The 27,439-nt window shown below is 42.5% G+C and overlaps 1 protein-coding gene across 1 annotated transcript; it reads right to left on the bottom strand.

Annotated features, from left to right (window-relative positions):
• Nucleotides 1-15,583: 15,583 nt before the first annotated feature.
• Nucleotides 15,584-25,743, bottom strand: LOC127599180 (ubiquitin-conjugating enzyme E2 Q2-like). Its single transcript, XM_052062918.1, has 13 exons — nucleotides 25,010-25,743; nucleotides 24,282-24,386; nucleotides 22,306-22,428; nucleotides 22,144-22,197; nucleotides 21,854-21,994; nucleotides 21,470-21,554; nucleotides 20,432-20,492; nucleotides 20,262-20,352; nucleotides 20,124-20,182; nucleotides 19,914-19,962; nucleotides 19,716-19,811; nucleotides 18,736-18,802; nucleotides 15,584-18,039 (listed from the first exon to the last, which is right to left on the bottom strand). The coding sequence occupies exons 1-13, from the start codon at nucleotides 25,166-25,168 to the stop codon at nucleotides 18,008-18,010; spliced, it is 1,122 nt and encodes a 373-aa protein (XP_051918878.1). The 5' UTR covers nucleotides 25,169-25,743; the 3' UTR covers nucleotides 15,584-18,007.
• Between the last annotated feature and the right edge of the window lie 1,696 nt (nucleotides 25,744-27,439).

Below are 27,439 nucleotides of genomic sequence, written 5' to 3'. Positions count from 1 at the left end.
TCCCTTGAAATAAAAGCCGAAATGTTGATCTCATCGTCTTACTGATGTCAAACCCAAAGGTGCTTACTCTACAGCGAAAAGAACGGAAATGTTCCAGTACTTTTGGAGGGCAGTGTAGTCAATTTAAGTGTGAGAAAGCCTGACATTTCTATCTTTATTTACAGATGGGGTTGTCAACATGAACCCCACAACCAGAGATTCCACTACTGCACCTGCTCGTGCTTCTTATCAGATGATGTGTGGCTTTTACCAGCATCACATGTGAGGTTATTTGCGCTGGGTAAAGACATAACCAATACAGAGGTGATTAAAAGTGTGAATGGAATGTCACACCTAATGGATATCGAAGCTGGGCGGGGAGAGAAATGGGAAAAGATAGGCTGTGGGAAGAGGAAAAAGTGGTTTATTTCCGTTTATATATGTGTCTGCGTGTTGATATGAGGGGCGTGTAGAGAAATTGCGGTGCGCTGCTCTCGGCTTCCCCAATTTCAGGTGTAATTGCCCCAGAAAATACCGGGTGAGCGGACCAGACAGAAGCCTTTCGAGGCCTATTCCCTCCTTATACAACGATGCCTCTGTATGACACCGAGAGGAAACATTCACCAAGATAAAAACGCGTACTAACTACCACCCGGGGTTGTGCGACTGTTAAGTTGTGACGCAAGTGAGTCGTTACTGTATGTAAAGATCACAGTGTTGAAAATTGGGCACAATTGTGGGACGAGCAGAGGTTGTAAAATGGGCCCAACGGCACAACCGGGGTTGTAAAAGTGAAGGGAAACGAGGCGAAGCTTAGCTGGGAAAATGGACACTTTTACTATGAGAATTACAGTGACAAGCATTGGTGATTTTCAACTTTTAAATCAGGGTAAATAAAGTTAAAAACACTCAACCTTCCCTTTGACAAAGTGACGAAGCCATGCGGATCCCCCCCGCCCCCCTGCTTTTTGCTGAGCGTGCCGTGATTTTCCGTGGTTTTCCATCATTTCCCAGTCCTGAGCTCACACTTAGCCGCCACGTTAGAGGCGGAATGGATGGCCGTGACGCGCACTTAAGATTCACTTGAGGATTTACTTTGCTGTGGGGAAGGTGGGCCCACTCCGCAGTGGTTACTAATGGATTATTAAAGTGTATTGTGCTGACATTGACGCAATGTCGGTTTGAATATCCAGTCCGCGCGTATGTATGTGTAAGCAGCTGGATTCGCACGCTGATGGACTCCATAAGTGAAATGACATTACAAAGCAGACTGATGTCATCCCTTTCCGGAGTGTTTTATGCCTTCACTCGGTGTGAATGATGGCAGCACATGGGTAGCAAAGCACTTTTTAAATAACAATACTCAATGATTTACACCAAAGTAGCCTGCTCCTTATCCTGTTTTGGGTTTTTCACATTTAGGTTTGAAATATCTGGAGGGCTGTGCAAGAAGCACATGTGACAGAAATGATACGGCGTCATTTGCATTTTGTAATATATGAAGAGATTTTATTGTCTAGGCAATCATGATGTTTTCCATTGTGGCATGTTTGCACTTTTGACCACCTGGCAACTCATCACCATGCCCAGGGTAAAGGAAAGCTTTATGCAGGAGCTCCCTGGACGATCATTTGGATTGTCTTTTTTTTATCTATTTCCAGCCAATGTCAGTTGTGAGAGGTGAGGGAGATTGGGCGTTCAGTGTGTCTGTGTTGGAATGCTTGGCTGGTTAGTTAGAGCGAAACGGAGAAAAAAAAAGTGTTTTTCAGGGATGGTTGGTCAGTTAGTTTTCGTTTTGTAGTTGGTTATTTTGTGATTTGTTTAGGTTTTTTTTTTGGTTGGTTGTTAATTTTATTGGGGGTGAGTTTTTTTGGGGGGGGGGGGCGGGGTGTTTTGCTTCTTTTTTTGCTTTTTTGGGCCCGTTGTTTATTGTTGAATTTGTCCGTTTGTTTGGAAGTGGTCAATATCTTGTTTTAATTGGTGGGTAGGTTGTTTTTTGTGTTTATTTTTGTTTGGTTAGAATGTGTTTTTGCTGGCTTCATTAGTTTTTGTGTAATAGCTTTTTTTTCCTAGAGTGGGGTTGCATGGTTGTGTTTTTTTGGTTGGTTGTTTGGTTATTAAATGGCAAATTATTATTTCATATTTTTTGTTTTGTTATATGGTAGGTTATTAATTATTTTTGCTTGTAGGTAGGTTAGTTCATTTTAGTTTTGGTACATTTGTTGGTGAGTTTGTTCACTTTAATTTAGGTTTTATTTGGACAGTTTATTTTGGGTTGCTTGGACATTTTTTGGTGGGCGTTGTTGTTTTTGGATTGGTTAGTTATTGTTTTATGTTTGGTGAGGTAGGCATTTGATTATTTTTGTGATGTTTTTGTGATGTTTTTGTCATTTACTTAGTGACTGACCTATGGTCTGTTTTAGTTGATAGTTTTTTTGATTGGTGTTTTAATTTGTGTACTTTGGGGGATTGTGAGTTGCTTTCTTTGTATAGTTTACTTATCGTCTACTTTTTGTTCGGTTGCTCTGGAAGAGTCGGTGGCCCACGAGATGAAGCAAATTGAGCTGCAGAGGAGAGAACAATCACTTTATTTTAGGTTTTTAATTGGTTAGTTAAATGGCCGATTGCAGAATTGCAATAATAAAGTTGTATTTTATTACAATTATATTGTTTTAATTGCTTCGCTTAGGAAAATTAAAGTCTGAGTGGAATGAATGTCGTGGGAGGAAAAAGAAAAAAGTGATCATCAGATGGATGTGAAGAGGTGGTTAAAAAAAGTGAGGGAAGAAGAAGAAGGGGAGTTGGCTGTGGAGAAGGTCACGCCGTAAAAGATGTCTGCTTGTGTTTGACAAGACACAAATGCCACCAAAGTGAATGTGACAGCCTCATCAAAGCTGTGTGAGACAACCTTATAGACACCTTAAGTGCACTGTAGGAGTCGACAGATTTCTCTAAATCACTAACTGTGGATTCTGTACTCTAAAACTATAAAGCACTCCAATGAGAGGTACTGTCATCTCAAGTTTTGTCGCATTAATGAATCTAATCGCGTAGTGCACCCTCACCTTCCCCCCGTTAACATCACAGCATCATGTTTCCCCTCTTTTGCATCAGTATTATCTCAATGATCTCTTTATCTCTTCACCCGTCTTCGCCTGTTTACCGGTCGCTGTTGTCGCACTTCGGCAAAGCTTATGCTAATGTGAAGCGACACGTGAAATGGAGCTAATCGGACACTCTTGTAGCGCAGAAAACACCACCGCCGCAGGAGCGGCGTGTCGGGGAAGGATTGGACAGAAGACAGTACGGTGCTATCCTCAAGTTGGATCCATCAATTGTGAGTGAGCTGGGTCATATTCCAAGCAATAATAATAATAACAATAATAATAAGAAGAAGAGGGCGGCCCGGTAGTCCAGTGGTTAGCACGTCGGCTTCACAGTGCAGAGGTACCGGGTTCAATTCCAGCTCCGGCCTCCCTGTGTGGAGTTTGCATGTTCTCCCCGGGCCTGCGTGGGTTTTCTCCGGGTGCTCCGGTTTCCTCCCACATTCCAAAAACATGCATGGCAGGCTGATTGAACACTCTAAATTGTCCCTAGGTGTGAGTGTGAGCGTGGATGGTTGTTCGTCTCTGTGTGCCCTGCGATTGGCTGGCAACCAATTCGGGGTGTCCCCCGCCTGCTGCCCGAAGACAGCTGGGATAGGCTCCAGCACCCCCCGCGACCCTAGTGAGGATCAAGCGGCTCGGAAGATGAATGAATGAATGAATAAGAAGCAGAGGAAAAAGAAGAAAAAGAAAAATAATTGTCAACTGCTGCTTATATTTGTACAAAAATGATAAACCTTAAAAAGAGACAAATTATGCATTTTTGACAGAATACCGAATGGGTCAAGAATTAACCATGCTGTCCACCAAAATTGACCGTGCTGAAATTAGCCTGTTTTGAGGAGGTGACCCAGTATCTTTCAAATGAGCCATTCGTTGCTCACCTCTCCCTCCTCCACTGTGCATCCAATGCCAAGTTGGCTGCAATGATAACCAGAAGGGTGAACCCAGACATTCAAACAAAAAAAAAGCAAACTACGCATGAGACCGAGTAGGCATTAAAAGCAGCTACTGTATTTTCACTCAAGGAGGCAACACTTCATCTGGGACTCACCCATTTGTACACAGTGCGTATGATCACTGCTGCAAATAGTGAAAGTAAGAAAATACCCCATCACCGCTCAGCCCTACTCAAACCTTTTCCAAAGAATTAAGGATTAACAGAACCGTTTTTGGATGGCAAGAATTGGGACTCTGTAACAAACGATTTGAATTATAATTTCTCTCCATCACAAGTTTTGAGAGTCAAAGGCGCAAATGACTGCTCAAGGTCACATTGTCTGTCTTTTTGTGTGTGTTGATCCACATTTCTTGCCACAATTCAAAAACTCCAAAGAATCCCTTGACCCTCGAAACATTTCGCCCTTGGACATCCACTCAAGATGAATTCCCGGAGACCATTTTGTCATCCGCCGCTTTATAATCCTTCTATCTGGGCAGGCGAATATAAATGAATATTACACTCTGGGGGGGTTGGGGGGGGGCTGCTGCTTGAGCCTCTCTCAGGAATGAGCTCTGACAATGTCTGCGGGCATAATTGTATAATGCCGGTGGCATCGGTGGAAGTGATGCTTGCAGGAGCCGCCCTCCTGCCCCCTCAGATGGAAATCAAATACGCTTAATGGAGAGGGGAAGCATTACGAGTGTAGTGGAACAAGATGTGACCGGTCGCCGCCGTTAGTCTGGTGTCAGCAGGCTTCTCAATGAAAGGAAGGTTAAGCTGGCATTCCATGTGCTACTTGCTGATCAAACACCACGCAAGATGCTGCCGATGGAAAAACATGTTGGAGAATTCCTATGCTTCATCCATAATTCATAAAGTCTTCTGGTATTGGATGTAGCCTAACTCAAGCTCATCCTTGACCAAAATAAGGACAAGGATGACAGAAAGCGCAGGGATGGATTGTCCAAGTGGACCACAACCTTAATGGCTCCAGAGTGCACGACCAGTGGATCGAGTTTCAGCCTTCGATCGAGGTCGGTGGAGTGAGCTTCGAACCCCGATCTAGTTTCACTGGGAATGGGTGGTCGGCCTCAGAGGGTGATTGGCTTTCTGGCTTCTGCAGAATCTGAGATTTTAGCAAAGTATTATCACATTATTCCTGTAAGGCATTATTCTTCCCCCCGCCCCCTGTCTTTCCATGAGATTTTTTTTGGATACCTTGGCCTCCTCCCACATACGAAAAAAAACTTCTGTCTGGACATTATGGTATACCCATACACACAGTTGTAGTCCCATGTCTGTTAGGCCTCTTGACACTACCTCCAAAGCCAGAAAACTGCACACTAGTCCCCATACCATTCCTTGTTAGTGCCTTTCACACAAAACAACAACGCAGCAAAAAGCTATCATTTACTTTCTCTTTGTTCAAACCGTCTTGTGTGGCATTCCCACTTGACCGCATTGTGTAAAGCTAACACTACTCCTCGTCTTCTCCTCCTCAATGGTGCTACAGTCATATATTAAGAATAAATAATGAAGAAAGTCATCAGAGGAGACTTTGCATATAGATAGCCTACTTAAGCCGGAAGCAGCCATTAACACAAGTTGAGGGGAGGGAGCGTCGGGTAATTAGAGTGGATCGCCTTGCCTCCTTGAGAATGCGTGTGTGACTAATAGAGAGGCCAGACCGACAAAAGGAGGACACGGTACACAAAAAGCATATAAGTAATTTCTCACTTATCCAACTCAAGTGGGGAAAAAACAGATCATTCAATAAATGCGGTGAGTGTGCAGGCAAAGGGAGGATTACACAAAGTTTTAAGTTGAGTATACGCTTAGGACAACAGATATATGCTAGGCCCCCTGAATACAGTGTCATCCAGGGAGCCCAGGCCAACATGCCACCATGACTGCCTCAGAGTGTACCATGGACGGCCGTGATTCCGTCAAACAGACCCGTGACTATGAGAAATCCACATATTAGGAACTAACTAAATTGGGTTCAATTCCAGCTCCGGCCTCCCTGTGTGGAGTTTGCATTTTCTCCCCGGGCCTGCGTGGGTTTTCTCCCACATTCCAAAAACATGCATGGCAGGCTGATTGAACACTCAAAATTGTCCCTAGGTGTGAGTGTGAGTGCGGATGGTTGTTCATCTCTGTGTGCCCTGCGATTGGGTGGCAACCGGTTCAGGGTGTCCCCCGCCTACTGCCCGAAGACAGCTGGGATAGGCTCTAGCACTCCTTGTGAGGATAAAGCAGATCGGAAAATGAATGAATGATATCAAATTAGGCTCCTCCCCCAGTCATCATGTGAACAAAAGTTGTACTTATCATCGGCCTATGGCATTGTCAAACGACACGACATTTTGAAAAAAAAAAAAAAGCACCTTATAGACTCCGCTAGGAAATACAGTACGTATGGTTGGGGGACGACATTCGGGGACTGCGTGATGTTCTTTGTGTCATTTTAACTTCATCTTGCCGACAAAAAGGACTCATCCTTTGTTTCAGCGACAGTTTATGAAATGAATCAGTGAGAGCAGGTCATTAAATATAGGATATATTAAATAATGTGAGCGAGTTGGCGCCATCCATCAAACTTTCAGTCTGCGTCTCGTTCATCAGGGTGGAACTCAAGCCCATCCATCAAATATCAGTGTGTTGCGTGAAAAGTAGCCGATTGACTGAATATAATTTGCGGCTAGTTCGTTGAGTATGTATGAAACTTCTTCCTCTACGGACTTTCTAAAGCTCCGTTACATGGACTTAAAAAAAATGCTGTTTGCTTGGCATAACGGAGTTCTTCATGTCGGACTACTCACCTTTAAACATGTAGAAAAGGCATTTAGAGATTATGTGGCAAAATGTGGCAAGGCTAATTTGCACACTCGTGACAACAGAACAGTGACGAAAGTAGAAGTGTTCATTATCAAGCGAATGTGAGGCTTTCTAGTATGTTCCTGTACATCAATAATTCAATGACAGATGGCTATATCTGATCTAAAATGACAATTGAGTGCTTCCGTTCATTGTATCTCAACTATGTTCCCATGTAGCTTGAATACCAAGATAATACCAAGCATTTTTAGCAATCATTGTTTTCAGAGTGTAGCTGAAATTGCTGCTTGGTTTAAAAGCACTGAAACAAAATTTTGTCCCAATTATTGTCTAATGTGCTTTCCTCATTATCCATCCATTTTCTACCGCCTATCCGGGGTTGGGTCACAGGGGCAGCAGCTTTAGCAGGGAAGCCCAGACTTCCCTCTCCCCAGCCACTTCTTCTAGCTCTTCCTGGGGGATCCCGAGGCGTTCCCAGGCCAGCTGGGTGACAGTTTCTCCAGCCTGTCCTGGGTCATCCCCGGGGTCTCTTGCTGGTGGGACATGCCCGGAACACCTCACCAGGGAGGCGTTCCGGAGGCCTCCTAATCAGATGCCCAAGCCAACTCATCAGGCTCCTCTCGATGTGGAGGAGAAGTGGCTCGACACTGAGACCCTCCCGGATGACGGAGCTTCTCACCTTATCGCTAAAGGAGAGCCCGGACGCCCAGTAAAATGATCAACCAAACACTTAGCTGTCCGTCAGTGGTCTTAAGGAAGAAAATTACATTGTTTTGGTCCCAATTGTCATGATAAATTTGAAGCAGGAGTATAATTGGCAAACAAATAAGATCATTTTGCTTTCATGGTACTGTCCAGCTTTGTTTTGTTGCTCCAGCATGTTGGCACGATGCTCACTTGTGTTAGCCTTGAGAAATGACACGACTGTGTGACAGTGTTTAGATTTTATGGACAATTACATTGAAAAGATTTTTTTAAAAAAACAAAAATTAGAAATCAAATAATATTCATCAGTAAATGTATCTTTTATTTTGTTGTGAGCTGTCCTTTATATCTCGTGACCTTACGCAATGGACTTGTCAGTGAAGTATCTCGAGCACGGCAGACGCAAGCGGCCTCTATTTCAAAGGTCATTCCCCTTGGTTGACGGCGAGGACATCTTGCTATTATTCCGCGTCTTTTATTCTCCTTGAATAGACACTGTCATCGGTTTCAAGAGACACGAGAACTCGAATGGGAATCATTGAAGCGCAGACGACCAAGACTGAAACAATAGGACAGAGTTTTTGGGAGTGGATTTGGAAGGAGCCCTGGAAATAGACAGAATAAACCCAAAATGTCAGTGTCAAACCAAAACGGCAAACACTTTTTACCTTTGCTCTTGAGACATTGAAATTCAGGGTCTGAATTTTCCAAATGTTTTTGCTTCATAAAAAAACATGAAGTTTTGTTGCCAATTTGTGTTAAAAGTGATTGATATTGGCAGACATCTAATTATCTTCCTTGGGGGAAGCTGCAACAGCTGAATGAACGAGCATTTCGTTTCATCAATGGGTTATGCAAGCGTTTGTCGGGGACCCAGACGAGAAAAAGAAAGAGTGCTGACGTGCTAGCGCACCCCCCGTTTCATCGCAGATGACCTCCGATAGGCCCCTCTTTCTCTCTCTTGGTGATCCCCTTAATGGTATTTGCTCCTGTTCCAAGTCACTGTGGTTTATCGACTGCTATCGCCAGTGAAAGCCGAGCCACCATGAGGTATGAATGCACCAGAAGATTGATGAGACTTCGGAAAGTCGACCATAGAACAAATGTTCCACCTCCCTTTAAGATAGGAGAGAAAGCATCCTAATGCTAGCATTTTATAAAGAAAGCACCCCCCCCAACTGCCCAAAACAGACACCCCATACGTGGTTCCCCGACTGTTTGCCTTAGCAAATAATAAACAGGATTTTTCCAGTCTGCAAGGACTTGTCCAACGCTGTGTTCTACAAGAGGCCAAGATGCAGACGACAGGCCGATAAGATGCTTATCTGACTGGGGAGGCTGCGCGGCCTTATCTCTCTTCAAGGGTCCTCTTGGCCGGCAGCCAGCCTGACAATGAGGAAAGCTCAACGGGAAGCTAATTGATTCCCGACATGCCGTTTTTTTTTTCTCGCCGTGAACTGGAAGCTGTCTTTTTGCTAACGTGATTGAAACGTCGCCTGTATCTTGGTATCTAGGCACATCTGTTTGACATAAAAACTTCCTGGAGGTAATTACCTCTTTCAAGGGCGGTATGTTTTTGCCGGCTACAGTTTGTTTGGCCATCTGTGAGAAGAAACCGGGCTGGAGTTGGAGCTCCTAAAGGTCCCTCGAGGTGCAATCTATACTTGTGCATCCCACAGTTCCAACTCGGAGTTTAACGAGAAATTCGATTCGTATTCCAATTTATTGGTAGACTCTGGCTTGGTCATGGCACGGCATTTGTTTTTAGAAAAATATTTTTAAAATGTCTTCTTTTTTTTTAAATAAATACTGCATTTAGATTTTTTTCTCATTTTTCTCTGGTTTATTGTTTTGATGTTTCTTGAACATGTATTAAATTTTTTCAAAAATGTGTTTGACTTTATTGATTTTACATAAAATTTGTTTTTAGATCATTTAGAATATTTTTTTTAAAACGTCTACTTTAATTTGATGTTGTTTAATTATTATTTTGATTTCCCTGAAGTATTTGATATTATTTTTTACATTTTTAATCCTTCGATTCTACAAAATTAAGTTTAAGTATTCTTTCATACATTTTTTTAATTCACACCTTTTTTTAAATCTGTTGATTTTAAAACCATGTAAAAACGTTTTATAACTCGTTTACATTTTTCTGAACCATTTCCCTTTAAGCATTATTATTATTAATGTTTTAATTTGTCACAAGCACTTCATTAAATTAATTTAATTTTCTAAATTATTCCGTCACACAACTTACTCTCTCTTGAGTGTGTATTCTCAGTGGAAAGTCAGGCGAGTGGCATACATCAGTCACGGAAAGCATTCAACAATCACATTAATCCTCAGATTTTTTTCTTTTTTTTTAACTGAATTTGTTGGATTAAATCAATTTATCATTCAGCAGCTCTTACACAAACACACTCGCTGTTAGTTAATAAAAAACAAAGCGGGCACCTATTCAATGCGGCCAATGTAATTGAGTTGGAGGTGTTCACCTTGTGCTTCTCGTAAGAACTCCTATAAATGGTGATTCATTGCGTTTTGTGCCAGCCTTTCAAATACATAAATAAATAAATAAACAAAGCTCATTGCGTTAATGCAACCCTGCCGAGCAGAGTCTTTTCTTTTTATGAAACCAAATCAGTCAGCTCAGTGAATGATGTCATGTGTTCGTCATCACCACCACCACCCACTGCTACTGGAAATATGGCGGAAGATTAGGAAGGAGGAGGTGGGGGGGTTCTATTAGCGAAGATGCGTTGTGTGTTTGTAGGCCGCCCCGGAGCCGGACGCAGTGCACCTGATGGCAGAATGAGTGTACCGGCAACAACAGCAGCCAATTCAGGCCGGGTGTACTTTGCTGACGTGCGGATGCTTTGATTTCCAGCTGGAAAATTGGTCAATTGGTTCTGGGTCCATCAAGTCAATGTTCTACTCTATGGAGGAAGTGCAACATTAAGAATCTAAGCTACAAGTTAACTTGACTGATGTAGTCAGATCATGTATGTGAAGCAGCATGTGGCTTACCGCAGTGTTGTTCTCATACCGTTTCCCAAGAAAATTACATGGTTGGGTCACAAGGTATTTCACTGTTAACTACCAAGTGCTATTTTCTTCATTGGAAACGGAACAAAAATGAGGTTTTAAGGGGGCACTGAAACAGATTAGTGGCATTACAACATATTTCAAGAGGGAAAATTGAATTAATTCTTGAGCGACATGAAGCTTAATAAAGGTACCTCTGCATTTGAATCCCTTGCACAAAATTTACTTGATTGAATGTCATGAATTGTTTGTTTGTTTCCAACTTGATGGATGATGAAACATGTTGAGCGTCTTATTTGTGGTACATTGTGTTTATTTTCAAAACCTTCAGGAGATGGATTCCCCCCACTCATACAGCGCTGCATAAATCTCTAATTATCTCTGGCTCATTATTCGGCATAAAGATACCAACCAGCGCCTAATTAGAGAAGAGACGAATGTTTTTTTTTGGGGATGGAGGGTGCGGGGCGAGGAGCGCCATGAGGGGGGGTGCAGAGAGACCGATGGGCTGTTTCACCGGGATCCATGCTTCTTTTTATTGATCCTCCGAGCACGGGTTTGGCTGCCTGATGAGGCGTATCCATAAAGACCTGAGCTCCTCCAAGTAAACAGATGTTGCTCCTGAAGCTAACTGTGTGCATTTTTCAACATTCCAGCTGCCGTTTATTGCCTTTATAGCGGCAGTTCTCAGCAATCAGTCTTATTTTGCGCAATTCTTTCAGCCGTCACTGTGTGCACACAGTCTCCCCACCTAACGGTCATATTTGCTTTTTTATTGTTGGGTCTAGCGGGGGTAACTTTCCGCTACGGTGCCCACACAACATTGAGTAAGCATTTGGGATAAGTCACAGCTCCGCTAATGGAAATCCATTTAGCCTCAGTGTGATGTAAACTTCGTCTGTGCAAGGGAGCAGAACAACATGCTGGCTTCCTTTGAGCCTTGCAAGGACACACAAGGTGAAAAATCTCCAAAAGTAAGCACATTAAGTAGCTACTTTCTATACTGCCCATCTTGTTCAGGGTCACAGGAAAAATGGCATTCTGTCCCAGCGAATCACTCTACCAACAGTGGCTAAAATCTACCGATGTATTTCGATCAAGAATGGATTCTTTGACATAGGGTGAAAAGGTGGACCAGTGACAGGAAATCAAGAATAAACCGTATGCCATTTGGTTCTTTGAACACAAACAAAAGCCAGAAATATTGTTGTCAAACCTTCGTAATTTAAACTAACCTTTTTCATGTTAGATAAAAAGCACACTACACACAGGTCTGCTGTTAGAGTTCAAAGAGTGGGCAGAGACAAGAGAGCAACTTACATGAAAACCAACGATGTGAACCATTACAACCTCAATGGCCCTAAATGCATGTATCTGGCACTTCAAAGTCTTGATACCGTCACCGGATCATTTGACAGGAAGACCATTGACAGGGGAATCAAGAACCAAGTGTGAAAATCAGCAAAATGAACCACTACATCAAGAACATCTGTCAAGGGGTAAAATTAAACTTTGGTCTGGTTGCCAGTCAATGTTTTACAGGAAATGAAAAAAGGGGTATTAACTGGGAATCTAGAACCAGCTGCATTCATGTCAGCTATGTGAACAATTAGACCACAAGTAGTTGCAAATGCATCCATGTGACACCTTTCTATCTTGGACGGATTGACTGACGTAGCGCAACGTAGATGACACTCGGATTCGGTCGCTGGTCAAGATACAAGCAAGACAGCTACGGCAATCACAACATCAACAGCTCCAACCCAAATGGCTCAAGATGCATCTATGTGGCACTTTCAAACCTTCAACCAATTATTTTACTTAAGGGCGAAATGCGAACTATTGACAGGGGATCGGAAACCAAGTGCCTGAAATTAATCTCAGTGAACCACTGCACCAACAACGGGTGCAAATTTGCAGCGAGTCATCACGTGGGGTGAAAAACAGATGACAACCTGGTTTGGTCACCAGTCAATCACATGGCAACGGTGAATGTGGCATTGACTGGAGGTCAGGAAGCAGCTGCGTGAACGTGAACCACAATTCATTGGTTCATTTCCACGATGTTATTCGTATATTTTTGTCAGATTCAAGTTATATCTGTGGCATCTGTGGGCTTTTCTTTCAATTACAGAGGGGTGCCAACAATTTTGTCAACGCGCGAAGGTGCAGCTGCTCCCCCCACACTTTGCATTACAGTAACTCTCTATGACCGTTGGCTCTTCCATCTTGTCAGCTTTTCTTTTCACGCAAACATGGTCTGGTCTTATCAACTCGCTTGCAATTCATCGCCCTTTGTCAGGCGGCTTTTCATTTTCACGTCCTTGTCGGCTTGATAGGATTGAAATGTCTAACCCAAGGACGGTGTGAAGGCAATTAGTCGAGACAGATGACAAAGCTTTCCTGCTAGCTGGCTACTCGGCACGAGAAGAAATGAGATTCACCCCTAATTCTTTACATTTAAATTCAATAAGTTGTTGGCTATATTTAAAGCCTCGATGATGGACAGTCATGCTATCTTAAAAGTGAATTGCTGCAGACGATTACAGCCGCATAGCGCCAGCTTCTGAGGGTGGTTTTATGGGGGGAGGACACCTGGTTTATTGGCGTCCAGATGCGTTGCCCTGACATGGTCACAGTCACAGTGGGAGTTCGTTTTCTTCAAAGCCAGACATCATTTGAGCGGCCCCGGTTGCTAAATTTACGCTAACAAGGCACACAACATAAAAGGGGTTTTATACAGGGAACCACCTGCTGATGCTGCACTGTTTTAAAGGCTGTTTGGAAGAATTGAGCATATCAATGAAATTAGAGTAATCACATGTACTAGGAGATAATGTTACAAGCCGCCAGGGTATATGTAAAAAAAAAAATCAAACAAACCAGCAAACAAAAAATAAAGAAACATTTGTTTTCCAAAGCAACAGGCAGCACTATCACCTTAAAACTATTTTGATTTGCCGAATGAAAACAGTCCGTTTGAGGTTATGAAGTCGTTTGCGTATGAGTATGTGCCAAACGTAGAATTGTACCGCCAGTACTGATTTTATCCTAAGGTCAGAATCACCATGGAATCATCACATCATATTGAGTAGCTATACGTAATTCCATAAATTACTGAAGGGTGGCAAACTCTGTGATGGACCGGTGAACACTGTCAAACAGATACAGCCTGTGCTTGAAGCAGTGCCCATCGAGCCTTCCATGTGGACACTTTTAATCATAGAGATGGACTGTTTCTTTCCTCTGGGCCTCCCCTGAGGCCTTTCGGTTTCTACAATGTGTACCTGTAACAAATAATGGACTCAAGATGGCCTCCGGAGGCCCTGGAACCCATAATACAAATACCAAAGTTTTTAAAAAACTGCAACAAAAAGAAAAGTGCGACTTTGTTGTTCACTGATGCCGCGTTTGAATGACCCAGAAGATATAGTACTCATTCGACGTGGCCAGCAAGCAAACAATGTTGACAGTCCTCTACTGCCATCTACTGATAAATGGAAACAAACACCATGATGAGAAGGACAAAGGCAAAAAAGGCCGAACAGAGAAAGCAAATTACAAATTACGATTATTTTCCATCCATTTTGAAGGTATCTTTAACCACATGACATATGTAGACTGCTACACCCGCAGATGTGATTGCTCAAACTTGGCATGCTCTGAAGAACCATCAAGAGATGCGGAAAAATGCTGATGTTATTTTGAGCAAGCGAGCAGACTCACTGATGTACAACTAGAGGCAGTGCAGCCCAGAAAATATTATAAAATGAAGAGCATAGACTGGTGGGAATAGAGTACTGGAAGAGGAATTCATCGAACAAAAATAATTGAGGTTGTAAATATAGGTCAGTGGTTCTGACAGCACTAGGACGAAATTATTCCTTTTCAGGAATCTGGTTCATCTGTGCGGTATTATACTGATGCATATTTGGAAAGTGTATTTTTGTGTATATACAGAATGGACAGATAGCTGTTTGTACAATTGTGCTCATTAATTCACATACCTGGGCGGAAGTTGCCCATTTTTGGTCAGGTACCTTCTTATATTATATCTCGAAACAGCACACCACTTGGTTTTGGGTTTGTCTTTACATTCTGGACAACCTTCTGTCAGTTGTGGAAGACATCTTTGTCTACTTGGCTGTGACTGGCTATCGACAAAAACCACACATTTTCCGCTTCTTTACCAGTTTGGACACCGATGTTTAGTATGTACTAATCTTTAGATTATTATTATATCCTTTTCCAAATTTCTGAAGTTCAACGAGCTTTTCTCACAAGTCTTCTTCAGTGCTTTTGCTTTCCACATGGCTCAGAATCAAGCCAAGTAACGGCAGGCCTGGATAAGGTGTGCAAGAGTCTCTCAAATCATGGTTAAGATCCGAAATCACATTTTGTGTCAACATGTAACTATATGAACAGGTCCAAAATTCACGGGGTTGCAAACTTTTGGCTGGGTCATTTGGGTGATTTCAGTTATCATTATGATTTAAAAAGGAAACACGGATTTCTATAAAAATCAACTGACCACGATCCAAAGGTACCGATACATTTTCCACATGATCAATATTTTTTAAGGCAGCATGACAAAAATCCTGTCAGGGTATGTACATTAGTGAGCACAACTGTCAAATGTTGTACAAAGTAGAATGGAAGATCACGGAACGCATGTGTGGCATTGAATTTTATTCTTGATGTAAATGAGAACTACCCCCCCCCCCCCAAAAAAAAAACAACAACTCATTCTTCGGAATTCTGGCAGTCAGGATACTCTTTGGCCTCTAACTGATCAGCCTTGGTACTGTGCCAGAAATCTGTGTGTGTATACACGTCGTGTGTGTCATCAAAAAATGTGTTGAGATGCTAAAAATTGATGTGTTCCCTTCTTAAGAAGTAGAACAAGACATTTGGTCATCTATTCCTGAATGGTTGGCCAGTATTCCGTATATAAAGAGTGCAGGGATATTTCATAAAATTCTTTATTCATAAACTTGATGCAAGTTCACAAATTATTTTACATGGTCAAATTCACCCTTGGGGGTAACGACAAAAAAAAAAAATCCTAACCAAATACAAAGCATGCTAACCAGTGCATAACTTAAGAAGCCAGGGGACAATCGCAGTGAATGGAACATAATCGATCCGGCGTCACGTCCGCCTTTGGATCGACGTCGGTCTTGGAAATTGTCGGGCTAAGGAGGGGAGCCGCTTACAGTGCACACCAGACTCATGGTTAACAATCATCGGAAAGGTAAAAGGTTAAATGTTGGGTTGGAAATTGGAACGTTATCTAACCTGGTTCCACACGCAGGGCAACACTAAACCACTGCCAAGTGCCAAGATGCAATAGTTGCTGTGTTAATGATGTTGCCTTTGAAAAATGATAGACCACCTGAATGAGATGAAAATATTGTGGTTGAAGCCTTGGAGCAATGGCGATTGTGTTGCCAAAAAACAGATGCTGGGTTTCCACCTAACATGGCCTCGCTTTGCCGTTCAGTAACTTTGAGGAGTTCGGATCGATCCACATGCACAGCAATGATCAGGATGCTATTTTGAAGATCTGTAGCTACATTTGTGGGATGTGTTCCTGAGTTTGCACCAACCCTCCACAGGATATCAGCATGAATACTGATTGCGTCGATGCCGTTTTGGAAAATGACCACTTCTGATGACACAAGGAGCGGCAGCTGATGTTTTGTTGTCTTTTTTCATAGGGATGACGGAATTACGGTTGTGTTCACACTCAATAGTTTGGTGTGCTCGTTCGGTCACAAAACGACATTGATTGCCCAGAATATTTGACCCACTTTTGTGGCCGTCACGGCCCTAACCAAAAGTGTGAACACAACCTTGTGATGAAGGTTCCTATGCTGTCTTTTAGCATGTCCTACTTTAAAACAAAGCTTGTGGCACAATTGAACACCCATGATGGGAGTGCATGTGGAATGAACACAAAACAGGAAACACTTGACATCACTGATGCGTAAGGAGTTTCCGTGATGGTAGTAGTGAGGTGTAAAGTTCTGACTATTGCTGTGAGTTGAGGAAAACGAATACGGAAGGTCACTTTTGTTTCCCACCTTCAGACATCCACAAAGAAAGGATTGGCATTGTGGATTGTGAGAACTAAGCGGCCCGATTAAATGACGATTCGATGCATAGCCTGACTGAGGTTCATCCGGTTAAAGGAATGACCAAAAAAAAAAAAAACCCCCCCAAAAAAAACCCAAAACGGCAAAACCTTCAGGAATGCCAGTGACAGCTGTGACAAAGAGGCGCCACCAAACAAAAGGAGTCAATGGTCCCTTTTACACTGCCTGCAAAAGCTATTGTTTTTTTCCCACCATGTATCTCTGTTCAGGATGAACGGGAGCCACCCAGAAAAGTGGGGATGACATCAACGCTGTGATTCTCGGCAATTGAAGGTAATATGCGAGCCGTGATAGAAGTGCGATAGCAAAGGTATTCCGAAACTTTTGGACAGATGGAGTCAAGTTTTCACTGACAGCTTTTCTCATTAATGTCTCATCTTCTGTTGTGGCATCGATGCAGGCAGCATTTTTTTTCAGGCTTTGTGTGTAAAAGAGGCTATTGTCACCTGGATGACAAATTAATATCAAAAAGAAAAAAAACTGCAGTAGTCATTAGGCTTACATAAGAATATGGCATACTTTACTTTCCTTATGCAAGAGTATTCATGTCGCAGCTTGTTCATTCCAAGAGGGAAGCTGCTGTTGATAGTCGCGGCCCACACGAGTGTGTCCAGTCTCAAGGGGCCGGGACGGGGGTTACATTATAAACATCCTCTTGCAGAAATACAAATGTACATGTTTACACTGTGGCATTAAAATCAACTAGATTACAGTGTGAGCTGATGCCGACCGGTTCGGTCCATTTTTCTTTGTCGAATTCTCGACACCTGGCTCAAGGTGACAAAGGAAATGTGTCTGTGTTCTTTTCATCAGAGGCCTGCAGGCTTTAAAAAGATGTCCAGAGTCAAGCTGGCGTCGCCATAGGTGGTTGGTCCGTCGAGACGCTGTTCGGGCACCGCTATGGTGGTGCGGGCCAAGACAGGTTCTGTGGCCAACTAGGCACCGTCCCATTAAAAATGAGCCTCAATGATGGACGACGTCAGCGGAATTATTTCGTCCACCGCTTCCATTGGGAGATAAATATGTGACGGCAGGATCGACATCCAAAGCAGTGGGGTGGTATATTTTCTTATGTGCTTGATTCTGGTTGGTTGGTCAATGGATGAATAATTTTGGCTCGTTCACAAAACCATTTGCGCAAAAAAAAAAAAAAAAGTTTGAAAAAGAAAAAAAAAGTTGGTCACAAAAAACAAATCGAGAGCAGGGAGGAGGAAAAAACCAACAACTAATCTTTACCCATCCTCCTTTGGAGGTGTGTACCATCCTGGAGACCAAAAATGGAAACGACAGGTTCAGTACAAGCAATTAAAATGTAATTGAAGGAAAACAATTGCTAAAGAATCCTAATTTTATGTGTGAAGTTATAATGTCAGTTTTGAAATATGACAGGCAGTTTTAGCCAATGAATATGCAGCGGTATCCAGAAAGATAAGGTCTACACCGCTACATTTACATTTCTTTACATTTTATGTTTGTTTCTTTGTTTTTAATCAGTGTTGCCCGAACAACTAGTTCTATTCCGGTTATGGATGTCAACATTTCAGCAATACATGTTCCAAAGGTAAAAAGGCATGTCACAACAGCCACGACTTCAAGGTCATGAAATTGAACTCTGATCATATCCCTCTGGGTCTTTGGTAAAGCTGAAGTGGCGCGAGAACTTCTTCAGCGCTACTGCGGGGATATTTTAATGGAAAGTCCACTTCTGACAGCATTTTAGTGACATTTTTTTAAACATTAATATTGTTAGAAAAATGTTTTTGTTGTGTTGTTCTGGTGCCAGACTTTCTGGCGAGAGAATATTTAGCCGTCTGTGCTGTCACTTAACGGGGCGGTCACAGAACCCTACTTTCTACCACATCGTAATTATTTTAGAAACTCAATTCATAGAAGAATGCTAGCATTTTAGTAGGTGCCTGAAGGGTCCGTAAAGGTTACAGAAAAAAATATGAGTACTCACCGTTCTTTTCGTGGATTTGAACCAGAGATTTGTAGGACTGCTGTGCTCTGGCTAGATTGTACTGGTTCTGCAGGGCAAGATGAGCCAACAACAACATGAGCCATTTTAGAAATGCGTCATCAGATGACAACAAAAGACAATCTTGTGTATGTAGTGTCAATTCAACTATAATTAACACAATCCATTCACTTAACAACTCTCCACTTGGTATTTTTATATTGAAAAACCTTTACTAGTTTCAAAAAGGAAACCCATATCAGGCAGTTTATATTCCTGACTAATGATTGAATCAAAATGATTGAAATTACACATACCAGAAGATATCACAAATAAAACTCCAAATGCAATACAGTGATCCCTCGCTATTTCGCGGTTCGTTTATCGCGGCTTCGGTGCATTGCGGATTTTTTCATTCATAAAAATTATTACAGTATTTTTTTTTTTTTGGAGTCCGCAAAAATCAGTGTCTAAGTGTTGTTTACTATGCCCGGGGAGCATAGTAAGCATGTAAGCGCATATATATATTATTTCGGTCGCTACTTCGCGGATTTTCGTGTATCGCGGTTATTGGGAACCAAAAGCACCCGCGATAAACGAAAATCCGCGATTAATGCACGACCGCATCAAGAATGTCACTCTGAATGTGCTGAAGTCCTGTTTCCTGTGCCAGTGTTGCAACGATCAAAACAAAAACTGCCCGTGGCTAATGTCACATTCTGTTTCTTTACATGGCAAAATAGTTTTACTGAATTGACTGATTAAACAGTCCTTTTTGGACTCAATTATGATTAACCATCCAATTGAACTATTAAATCAAGTAATCAATTATTACGCTCATCTCCAATCGATTGGTATCATAACAACTGTTCAAAAAAATAATCAGTTTCTGAAAATAAACTCAAACTCAACCGGTCTTTCGAATAAATCCAGGTGGAGAAAAACAAGGTCTAAAATAGTGCAACGGTATTGCGCTCACTTACTTTATTAGCTCCAAACTGGACTCTGGCTTTTCCCTTGACTAAAGTGGCATTGATCTGCATGATGACAGACTCAATTGAATAGGCACTGCTCCAACCCTGTGGGCAAGAAAGTGATGCCGCCGTTATGAAGGCTCTTCATTAGATGAGAAAAAAATTATACTAACTTTTAAAGAAGATACAGTATAAAGAATAAATCACCTGTTTGGTGAGAAGCTCCATGCACAGGGCACCTCCTCCAAGAACATAGCTAAAGGGGAACAAACAAGAAGCATTATTCGATTCCTTCTTTAACCCTCTAATGTGTTAAACATTTTGCATGAAAAACATGAAAAAAAAGTGTTTTGGTGATGTGTGTGTGTGGTTCATGGTGGCAATGTTTCATGACCCACCGCATTGTGAATAACTCACCCCCCAGACAGCACAGGTGACACAACCCGCACAAATGGAGGATCGAAAGGGAAGTTATCCTGATGAAGGAAATTAAGTACATTGACATATTTGCCTCTTTCTGTCACAATTTTGGCCCAGAATCTTCAACGGACTCACTTTGTAGGAGAAGTTTAGTAAAATGTAGTCCATTCCTTCCTTTTCCTTTAAGACTTGTAAGTCGCTGTGTAAGGGGCTGTCTGGATCCACACTGTGGATGAACGCAACACGACATTCATTAGTTAGTGCAGTCCTAAATAAAGGCACGCCTTAGCACAATTTTCACTCACGTTCGTAGTTTGACATGCCATTCGTACAGGCTGTCGTTGACCAGCTCCACCGAATAGATGCCTGCCATAGAAAATGGAGGAAATACAGATTATCATTACATTTCTCTGCATCAATAATTCTGCCTTGACAAAGGTAACAATTCTCTCTTACTGCACAAGTCCACTGTTTTGCTTTTTATTTGGTGACACTACGCCTAAAAAAGGCTTAGAATACAAAAATAGAAGTATGAACTAGGTAAGACTCCAGTGCCATTCCAATGTTTTGTTGGCTTTTTTTATATATATCATCGTGCTTAACTGCTTTGTATATTTTGAATGTGTTAAAGGTGAGATGCAAGAGCTGTCATTCACCAGGGATGTTAAAGTCAAGTCTGTGGGGTTATGTTCTATTTTACTATTAGCTCATTCACTCCCAAAGACATTTTTAAACGTCTTTTCAGACTTGGTCCAGAATTGGCTGGTACTGAATGAGTTAGGGAGCACACTTATATTTACACTTGTAAGACACTGAAGAATGTTAACATTTTACTTGAGTAATTCTCTTTTTGCATGTGCCGCTGCTTTATGTGTGATCAAGTCGCAGTTGCTTGAAGGTTTGTAATTACCAGAACATATTTGTTAAGTCGTCTATAGATTTTTGCATCATGTTTGAGCATTCAGCAAGCGGATTCTATGGCTTGGTTGAACATTTTGGTGTTTAAATATACAATGTTTAATTATCTTTTTCTGTTGATGAGCCAGTTTTACAGTAAACTTTAACTAGGAGTGATAAACAGCTTGAAGAAACCGCACATTGCATCTTCTTTGGCGGTGACGAGTGTGTTTTATGAGACAGAGAGATGTTTGACGCAAATGGAATCTTTTTATCTAGTCTTTCTATTATGCAAAATGTTCTATTTTGCAGGTGATGTGGAATACATCCCTCAGGATAAATGGGGGTTCAATTATTGTTAGGAGAGTTAAGTAAGTATGTGTATGGATGTGCTCGCGCACGCTGTTTGTGTGTGATTCTGGTTTCCAGGGTACAAAGCAGCCTACCCGTCTTGTAACTCTGAGACCTGTAGATCTCTCGGAGTTCCTTCATGAGGCGGTCCGAGGCTTGCACAGAACCAGACACGGCCCCCTGAAAGCAATTGAGCAAATCACTCAAAGAAGGCTTTCACTGAACCAGACTGGAAACACAGAGATAATACACAGGTAGGTGCGAGCTGAACACTGAGTGTTAACCGGTGTCATAATTCTACACCCACACAACAAACCCCTGTGTATAAGGGTACTATGCTTGGCCACACAAGGCAGTGTCACCATCTACTCGGGGGTGAAAACACGCACGGCCCAAGTCATATCAATTTTTGCGGAGCTATTTGTAAAAGGCAAGTAAACGTCACGGCTTCAGCTAACATATAAACAGGTCCAACTCACATTTAAGTGGTCCTGCCGCTGGTTCTTCCTGATCTTCTCCAGGACGGCCAGATTCTCCTTCTCGATGCCATCGTCTTCAGACTTCTTGCCTTCTACAGGCTCCTCCTCTTTCATTTCATAGTGGTCCAGGTCCTCAATGTCCTGTCAGGGGCCACAGCTGAGATGTGAGTAATGCTTAAAAAATGTTAACTCGTATGATTACATGGTTCAAAAGATCGACCAGTGTTTAGCTCCCACCATTTAAATCTGTATCTTATAAACAGGAAGCGCTCTCGTACAAATATTGTTACCTCTCCCATTTCTTCCTCCTCCTCCTCTTCTGATGTGACCTCCTCTGTCCCATGCTACACACAAACATACAAGCCATTAAAACGACAAAAAAGTGGTATTAGGGCGACCACAATGTACCTGACATAATTTTCAGAACGTGCAATAAATAGCGGCCATCTTACCTTCCGGTCCTGTCCAACAGGGCCGGCAGGCAGCGGCTGGTCCAGCATCTCCACGTCAGGATGCTGGGGAAGGTTGTACAGCCGGCAGAGGTCACAAATCAGCTTCTTTAACTGCTGTAACAGCTGGAGAGCACAAAAACACAAGGTGGTGGGTGGGGGAGTGGAGGACATGTGGACATTTCTGAATTGATTGATTGAATCAAACACAAACAGTACTAATTTTATCCGATTCCCGGAAGATACGGTGTGTTCCAACTAAAGCACTTTGTCCACAGTCTGTGAAAGAAGACGTTTTTCTGCATTTCCCAGTGCACACGCTGTTGTTTAAAAATGGCATTGAAATGGAATAGGGAGTTATCAGTTTCACAGCAAGATCAAACATCCAAACAGAAGATCTTATGTTTACTCGCAATTTATTTTTACCCCATTTCCGGCTTTCCGCTATTCTCTTTCACACAGAAGCTGTTACAACTTGATCTCCAAAATTCAATGTTGGTCACTTCCCCAAAAAGATCTCACACCAAGGTGACATCACAGAATATATGGCATTAACATGCCTTTATTGTTACACAGAACCAAGCTAGACAACTAGATGACATTAGTGCTAGCTTCTGGCGGGATGTAAAAATGTCTTGTTAAACAAAAACAAAGTTAGTGGCGCGTTTTGTCCCAGCATGCATGCATATTTTATGTATATATAAACAAGGAAGTATGTCACTTTTACCATCCAGCATGAATCCTACTTATGAACTTAATTTACTAGGAAGCCAAAAAACTGTGGGCACTAAATTGTGTGTTCACACCAACAGGCGGTGTGTGATTTACTAACACGACAATGTTCTACTACAATCTACACGACAATCTTCTATTCAGATATCAAATAGAGAGTGCTCTGGGTCAAAAGGAGGGGGGGATTTAGCGCATTAGGCAGCACTGATGAGGTTTCATCACAGATTATTTGAAAGAGAACTGCAAGTGCAAAATGAAATTTTAAAAGAGGGAAATGAAATTGGTAGTGGAAGCAAAGCGAACCAATTACGAAGTTACAGAAAATAAAGCTACATTTGGGGAAGCCAACAAACGCATGCTTTGTTTGATTCGACTTATCCCAAATGTGTGGCAATTGGATTTGTGCTTCGAGCGTAACGTGTATAACATTTGAGAAAGCACACCCGCTCTGGGAAAGACCAGCATCGATTGACACAATGCACTCAAATGACCCAATCACACGGAAGAGATTTTTGTCATCGGAGATATGGCATGACTCCTTCATGTGAATTACTTGAATATTTCATTGCTGAATAAACGACACATTGCAATCATTTTTGTTTGCATTTGTAAACTGTACTATATGAGCGAAGAAACTGTCTCACTGGACCTCATTTTGTCTGTGCTACCCTAACGCCACTTTGTGCGCTGTTGCACATGCCCATTAGACACGCAATTTAAAAATAATAATCAGCCAGCATAATTCTTGTCTCATGACTGATGTCACATTGGATTATTGCAACATGTGGCTCTTCATTGTCACATTAACATGTGGCTCTTCATTGTCACATTAGCCTCAACTAACATGCTGGTCAAAACATACGCCACATTTGATTTTACCCCATGAAGTATAAGAACATACTTCAAGGTATCCCCTGAAATTAGTGGTATGAGATCAGATAAATTTGATTGCCCATTCACAAGTGTGTCAACAATCTTTCACACAACGCAATGATACCGTCTCATCATCATCGCTTTTTTTTTTCTTCTCGCAAATAACTCAGCGGTTCCTATGAAACGAGCAGTGGACTAGTGTCAGTCTATGGGCCAATTGATACCCGACACAAAAAGATATTGAAAGAAATTTTTGAAAACTAGGTGCATCCGCCCACGCGTTGGTAACAAGTCACCCCAACTCACTCAATTCAATCATGCGATACAGCGGGTAGACACTAAAGGGTTCTGCATAATATGGTGGTAATATTTACCAAGGTACTGCCTTTTCTCACATCCTCCAGACGCTCCAAAACTTGTGCCAAGCTCGGATCATCAGAGTCCACGAACCAAATAGGTGGTGTTGATGGATATGACTCCTGGAGACATAAGAATAATGCAAGTTTGAGTCCATGGCAGCTACACCAAAGTAATACTGTATACTTTAAACCAGTGTGAGATATGATCACGAGTGCCATAAGAAACGTTGTATTTCACTACATTGGTCATATGAAATCTTAATTTACTTTTTTACTAAAAATGTATTTTTGATCATCTATCTATGCCGGCAATGACAGCGGCAAGCAGAGAAAATAAACGCTTTTCCACTAGAAGGCAATTAACCTGTGTGATCATCTGTGGTCAACAGCAGTGACGCGGGTGCCAGTCTTTCCAGTAGACCGTGTGTGTTTAGTTATGTGAAGCAGTTTTAGTTTAAACGGGAGATCAAACTCGCATGCTTAAATATCCTATTAATGTATATAAATTGTACAGAGTCAAAACTCGTTGATTTGAATGCTAAAAGTGAATTACCTTGTGGATCAATAAACTATCTTTTTTTAATCCATCTAGATATTTGGTCGTGTGTCACAACTGTAGACACAAGAACAAGCACACGGGATTTGCACGGAGTAGGCTACTTGTCCAACAATTTTCACGGCTAACTATAGCTTCCCTGCTAACCTGCCCTAATAAACACGTCAATCGCCGCTAGTGTACTGACCGTTATGTTGCAGTGAATAATCAGCAGCTTCTCCCCAGTTACGTTGAACTGACAGCTCAGCTCGTCGGGCTTCCAGTCGATAATCCGAAATCGTTCGTGGTTTGGATCGAAAATAGACTCCAAAAACTTCAGTTCGGCCTTCAGCCCCGACACCGACATCTTCCACGCATCTCCGGCCGGGCCGCTTGGGAAGGGGGAGAAGAAGCCGGGGCTTTAGCGCGGAGCTACTTTATGCCACAAGCAAAACCAAAAGTTAAAATTGAAAAAAAAATGTATATCCAGGTTTAATTTTGGAGGTCAATAATGACAATTTGTCCCTCGGGTTCCCCTGTGAGTTCAACGTCGCCGTGCCTTCCGCGGGAAGCGTCCGGTTCAAGTTGATCTCAATTCGATTTGTTTTCACCGACGTAGCGGCTAATGTTAGCCTTTAGCACGTTAGCATGCTAGTCCGTTGTTGTTGTCTTTCCGCCTATTGTTGTTGGCCGCCTATGATGACAACTGTCTTAAAAGCCTGCAAAGCCGCGTCGGCTCATCTCGTCTGCTCGCTCCCATGGCACGGCGCCCCCGTTATTCATCGAAGTGGCGGGAGAGCGCACGGTTCGCCCCGCTACCCCGCTGAGGGTGGAAATAGTCCGGCGGAGGAGGGACAGTGTTTTTCATCCCGGTTCATCTACTGGTAGCGTAGTTGGCCTCTGTTGGGGTTTAAAGATGGCGTTCCATGAGCTCGCCGTTCCCGCAGCATCCCACAATCCATCGCGCCCTAGCCCGCGCAGGTCCAAGGCGAAAGTTTAGCCGAAATTATATTTTAGGTTTTAAAACTATAATGTATTTATGGTTAATGTCTTTTAATTCTTAAAATTACATTTTCTAAAAAAAAGTGGGAAACTATTATTATTTCGTAAATAGAGTTATTACCACTACAGTTTTCGCAGCATCAAACATTCAACACAAACAATATCATGTGAAATTTAACTCAGATTTAACGTTAACATATAAATATTGTAAACACATCTTTGGTAGTTGCTGAGGCAGAAATTTGGACCTGTCTTGTTTGGCATGCCTCTACAACATTGCGTTGGCATTGGGGACAGCGCCTCTGCATTGGCAGGCTCAGGTTGTGGTCCTCCTTTTTGAGAAGGGGGACTAGAGGACATTCATTCATTCATTCATTCATCTTCCGAGCCGCTTGATCCTCACTAGGGTCGCGGGGGGTGCTGGAGCCTATCCCAGCTGTCTTCGGGCAGCAGGCCTGGGACACCCTGAATCGGTTGCCAGCCAATCACAGGGCACACAGAGACGAACAACCATCCACGCTCACACTCACACCTAGGGACAATTTAGAGTGTTCAATCAGCCTGCCATGCATGTTTTTGGAATGTGGGAGGAAACCGGAGCACCCGGAGAAAACCCACGCAGGCCCGGGGAGAACATGCAAACTCCGCACAGGGAGGCCGGAGCTGGAATCGAACCCGGTACCTCTGCACTGTGAAGCCGACGTGCTAACCACTGGACTACCGGGCCGCCCCGACTAGAGGACATGTTCCAATTAAAGCGGGATCACATTCCCCACCCTCCTTGGAAAGATCTATTCAGGGGTGTTGGAGAGGACAGTCCATCAGGAAATCGAATCTCAGATTCAGGAGGAACAGTGTGGTTTTCCCCCTGGCCGTGGAACAGTGGACCAGCTAAACACACTTGGGAGTGTCGTTGAGGGTCCATGGGCGTACCCCGAATTAGTCTAATGTGTTTTGTGGACTTGGAGGTGTTCAACCATGTGTCTCGTGGAATTTTGTGGAGGGCGTTTCAGGAGTATGAAAAACCATTGATAAGTGCTGCTTGGTCCCTATACGACCAGTGTCAGAGTGTATTCTGCATTGCTTGCAGGAAGTTGATTTTGTTTCCAGTGATAATAACATTCCAGAAAGTATGTTTGACACAAACACAACACTGGTCATCACCCAAAGAACAACATACAGTACCAACAGTGAAGCACAGTGATTACAGCATCATGGCTGAAAAGGACAAAATTGGGGATTGTGCGCTGCTGACTTCCACTCAAAAAGTTGTGGCTTCAGTGAGCAGAATAATTAATCCCAACAAACTGTCTGTGTTGCACAGATGCCCACAGAAATATGCACGATGTCCCTGAAGGGTCATGGTAGAATCTCATACAGAGGTCAAGAAGGTACTTTGACATTTGGCTTTTGCATGAGGCTTCTGCAACGTCAGCAACCGGAATGTACTAACAATGATTACTTGCTTAAAAGGTAAAACCTACTTCACATTGTTTGATTGTATTAATACAGAACTTCCAACAGGGGGCAATATTTCGCCAAACAACAGAGTCTTTTCTTGACGTTATGGCGAAAACGGGCTTTAAGAGTGGTCGGCAGATACAGGCCTCAAGTTTATGTTTGATTCAGTTATTTC

Source organism: Hippocampus zosterae, chromosome 4 (assembly GCF_025434085.1).
Source record: "Hippocampus zosterae strain Florida chromosome 4, ASM2543408v3, whole genome shotgun sequence".
Taxonomy (NCBI): domain Eukaryota; kingdom Metazoa; phylum Chordata; class Actinopteri; order Syngnathiformes; family Syngnathidae; genus Hippocampus; species Hippocampus zosterae.
This window is presented reverse-complemented; position numbering and strand designations above follow the sequence as displayed.

Bases quoted from the DNA above. Each gene is read 5' to 3' on its own strand.
- LOC127599180 (XM_052062918.1), bottom strand. From the start codon at position 25,168: ATGTCGGTGTCGGGGCTGAAGGCCGAACTGAAGTTTTTGGAGTCTATT. The intron at 22,429-24,281 runs GTAAATATTACC...TGTGCTCTCCAG, and splicing joins TGAGAAAAGGCAGTACCTTG to CTGTTACAGCAGTTAAAGAA. The intron at 18,040-18,735 runs GTGAGTACTCAT...TTTGGTCTCCAG, and splicing joins TCAAATCCACGAAAAGAACG to GATGGTACACACCTCCAAAG.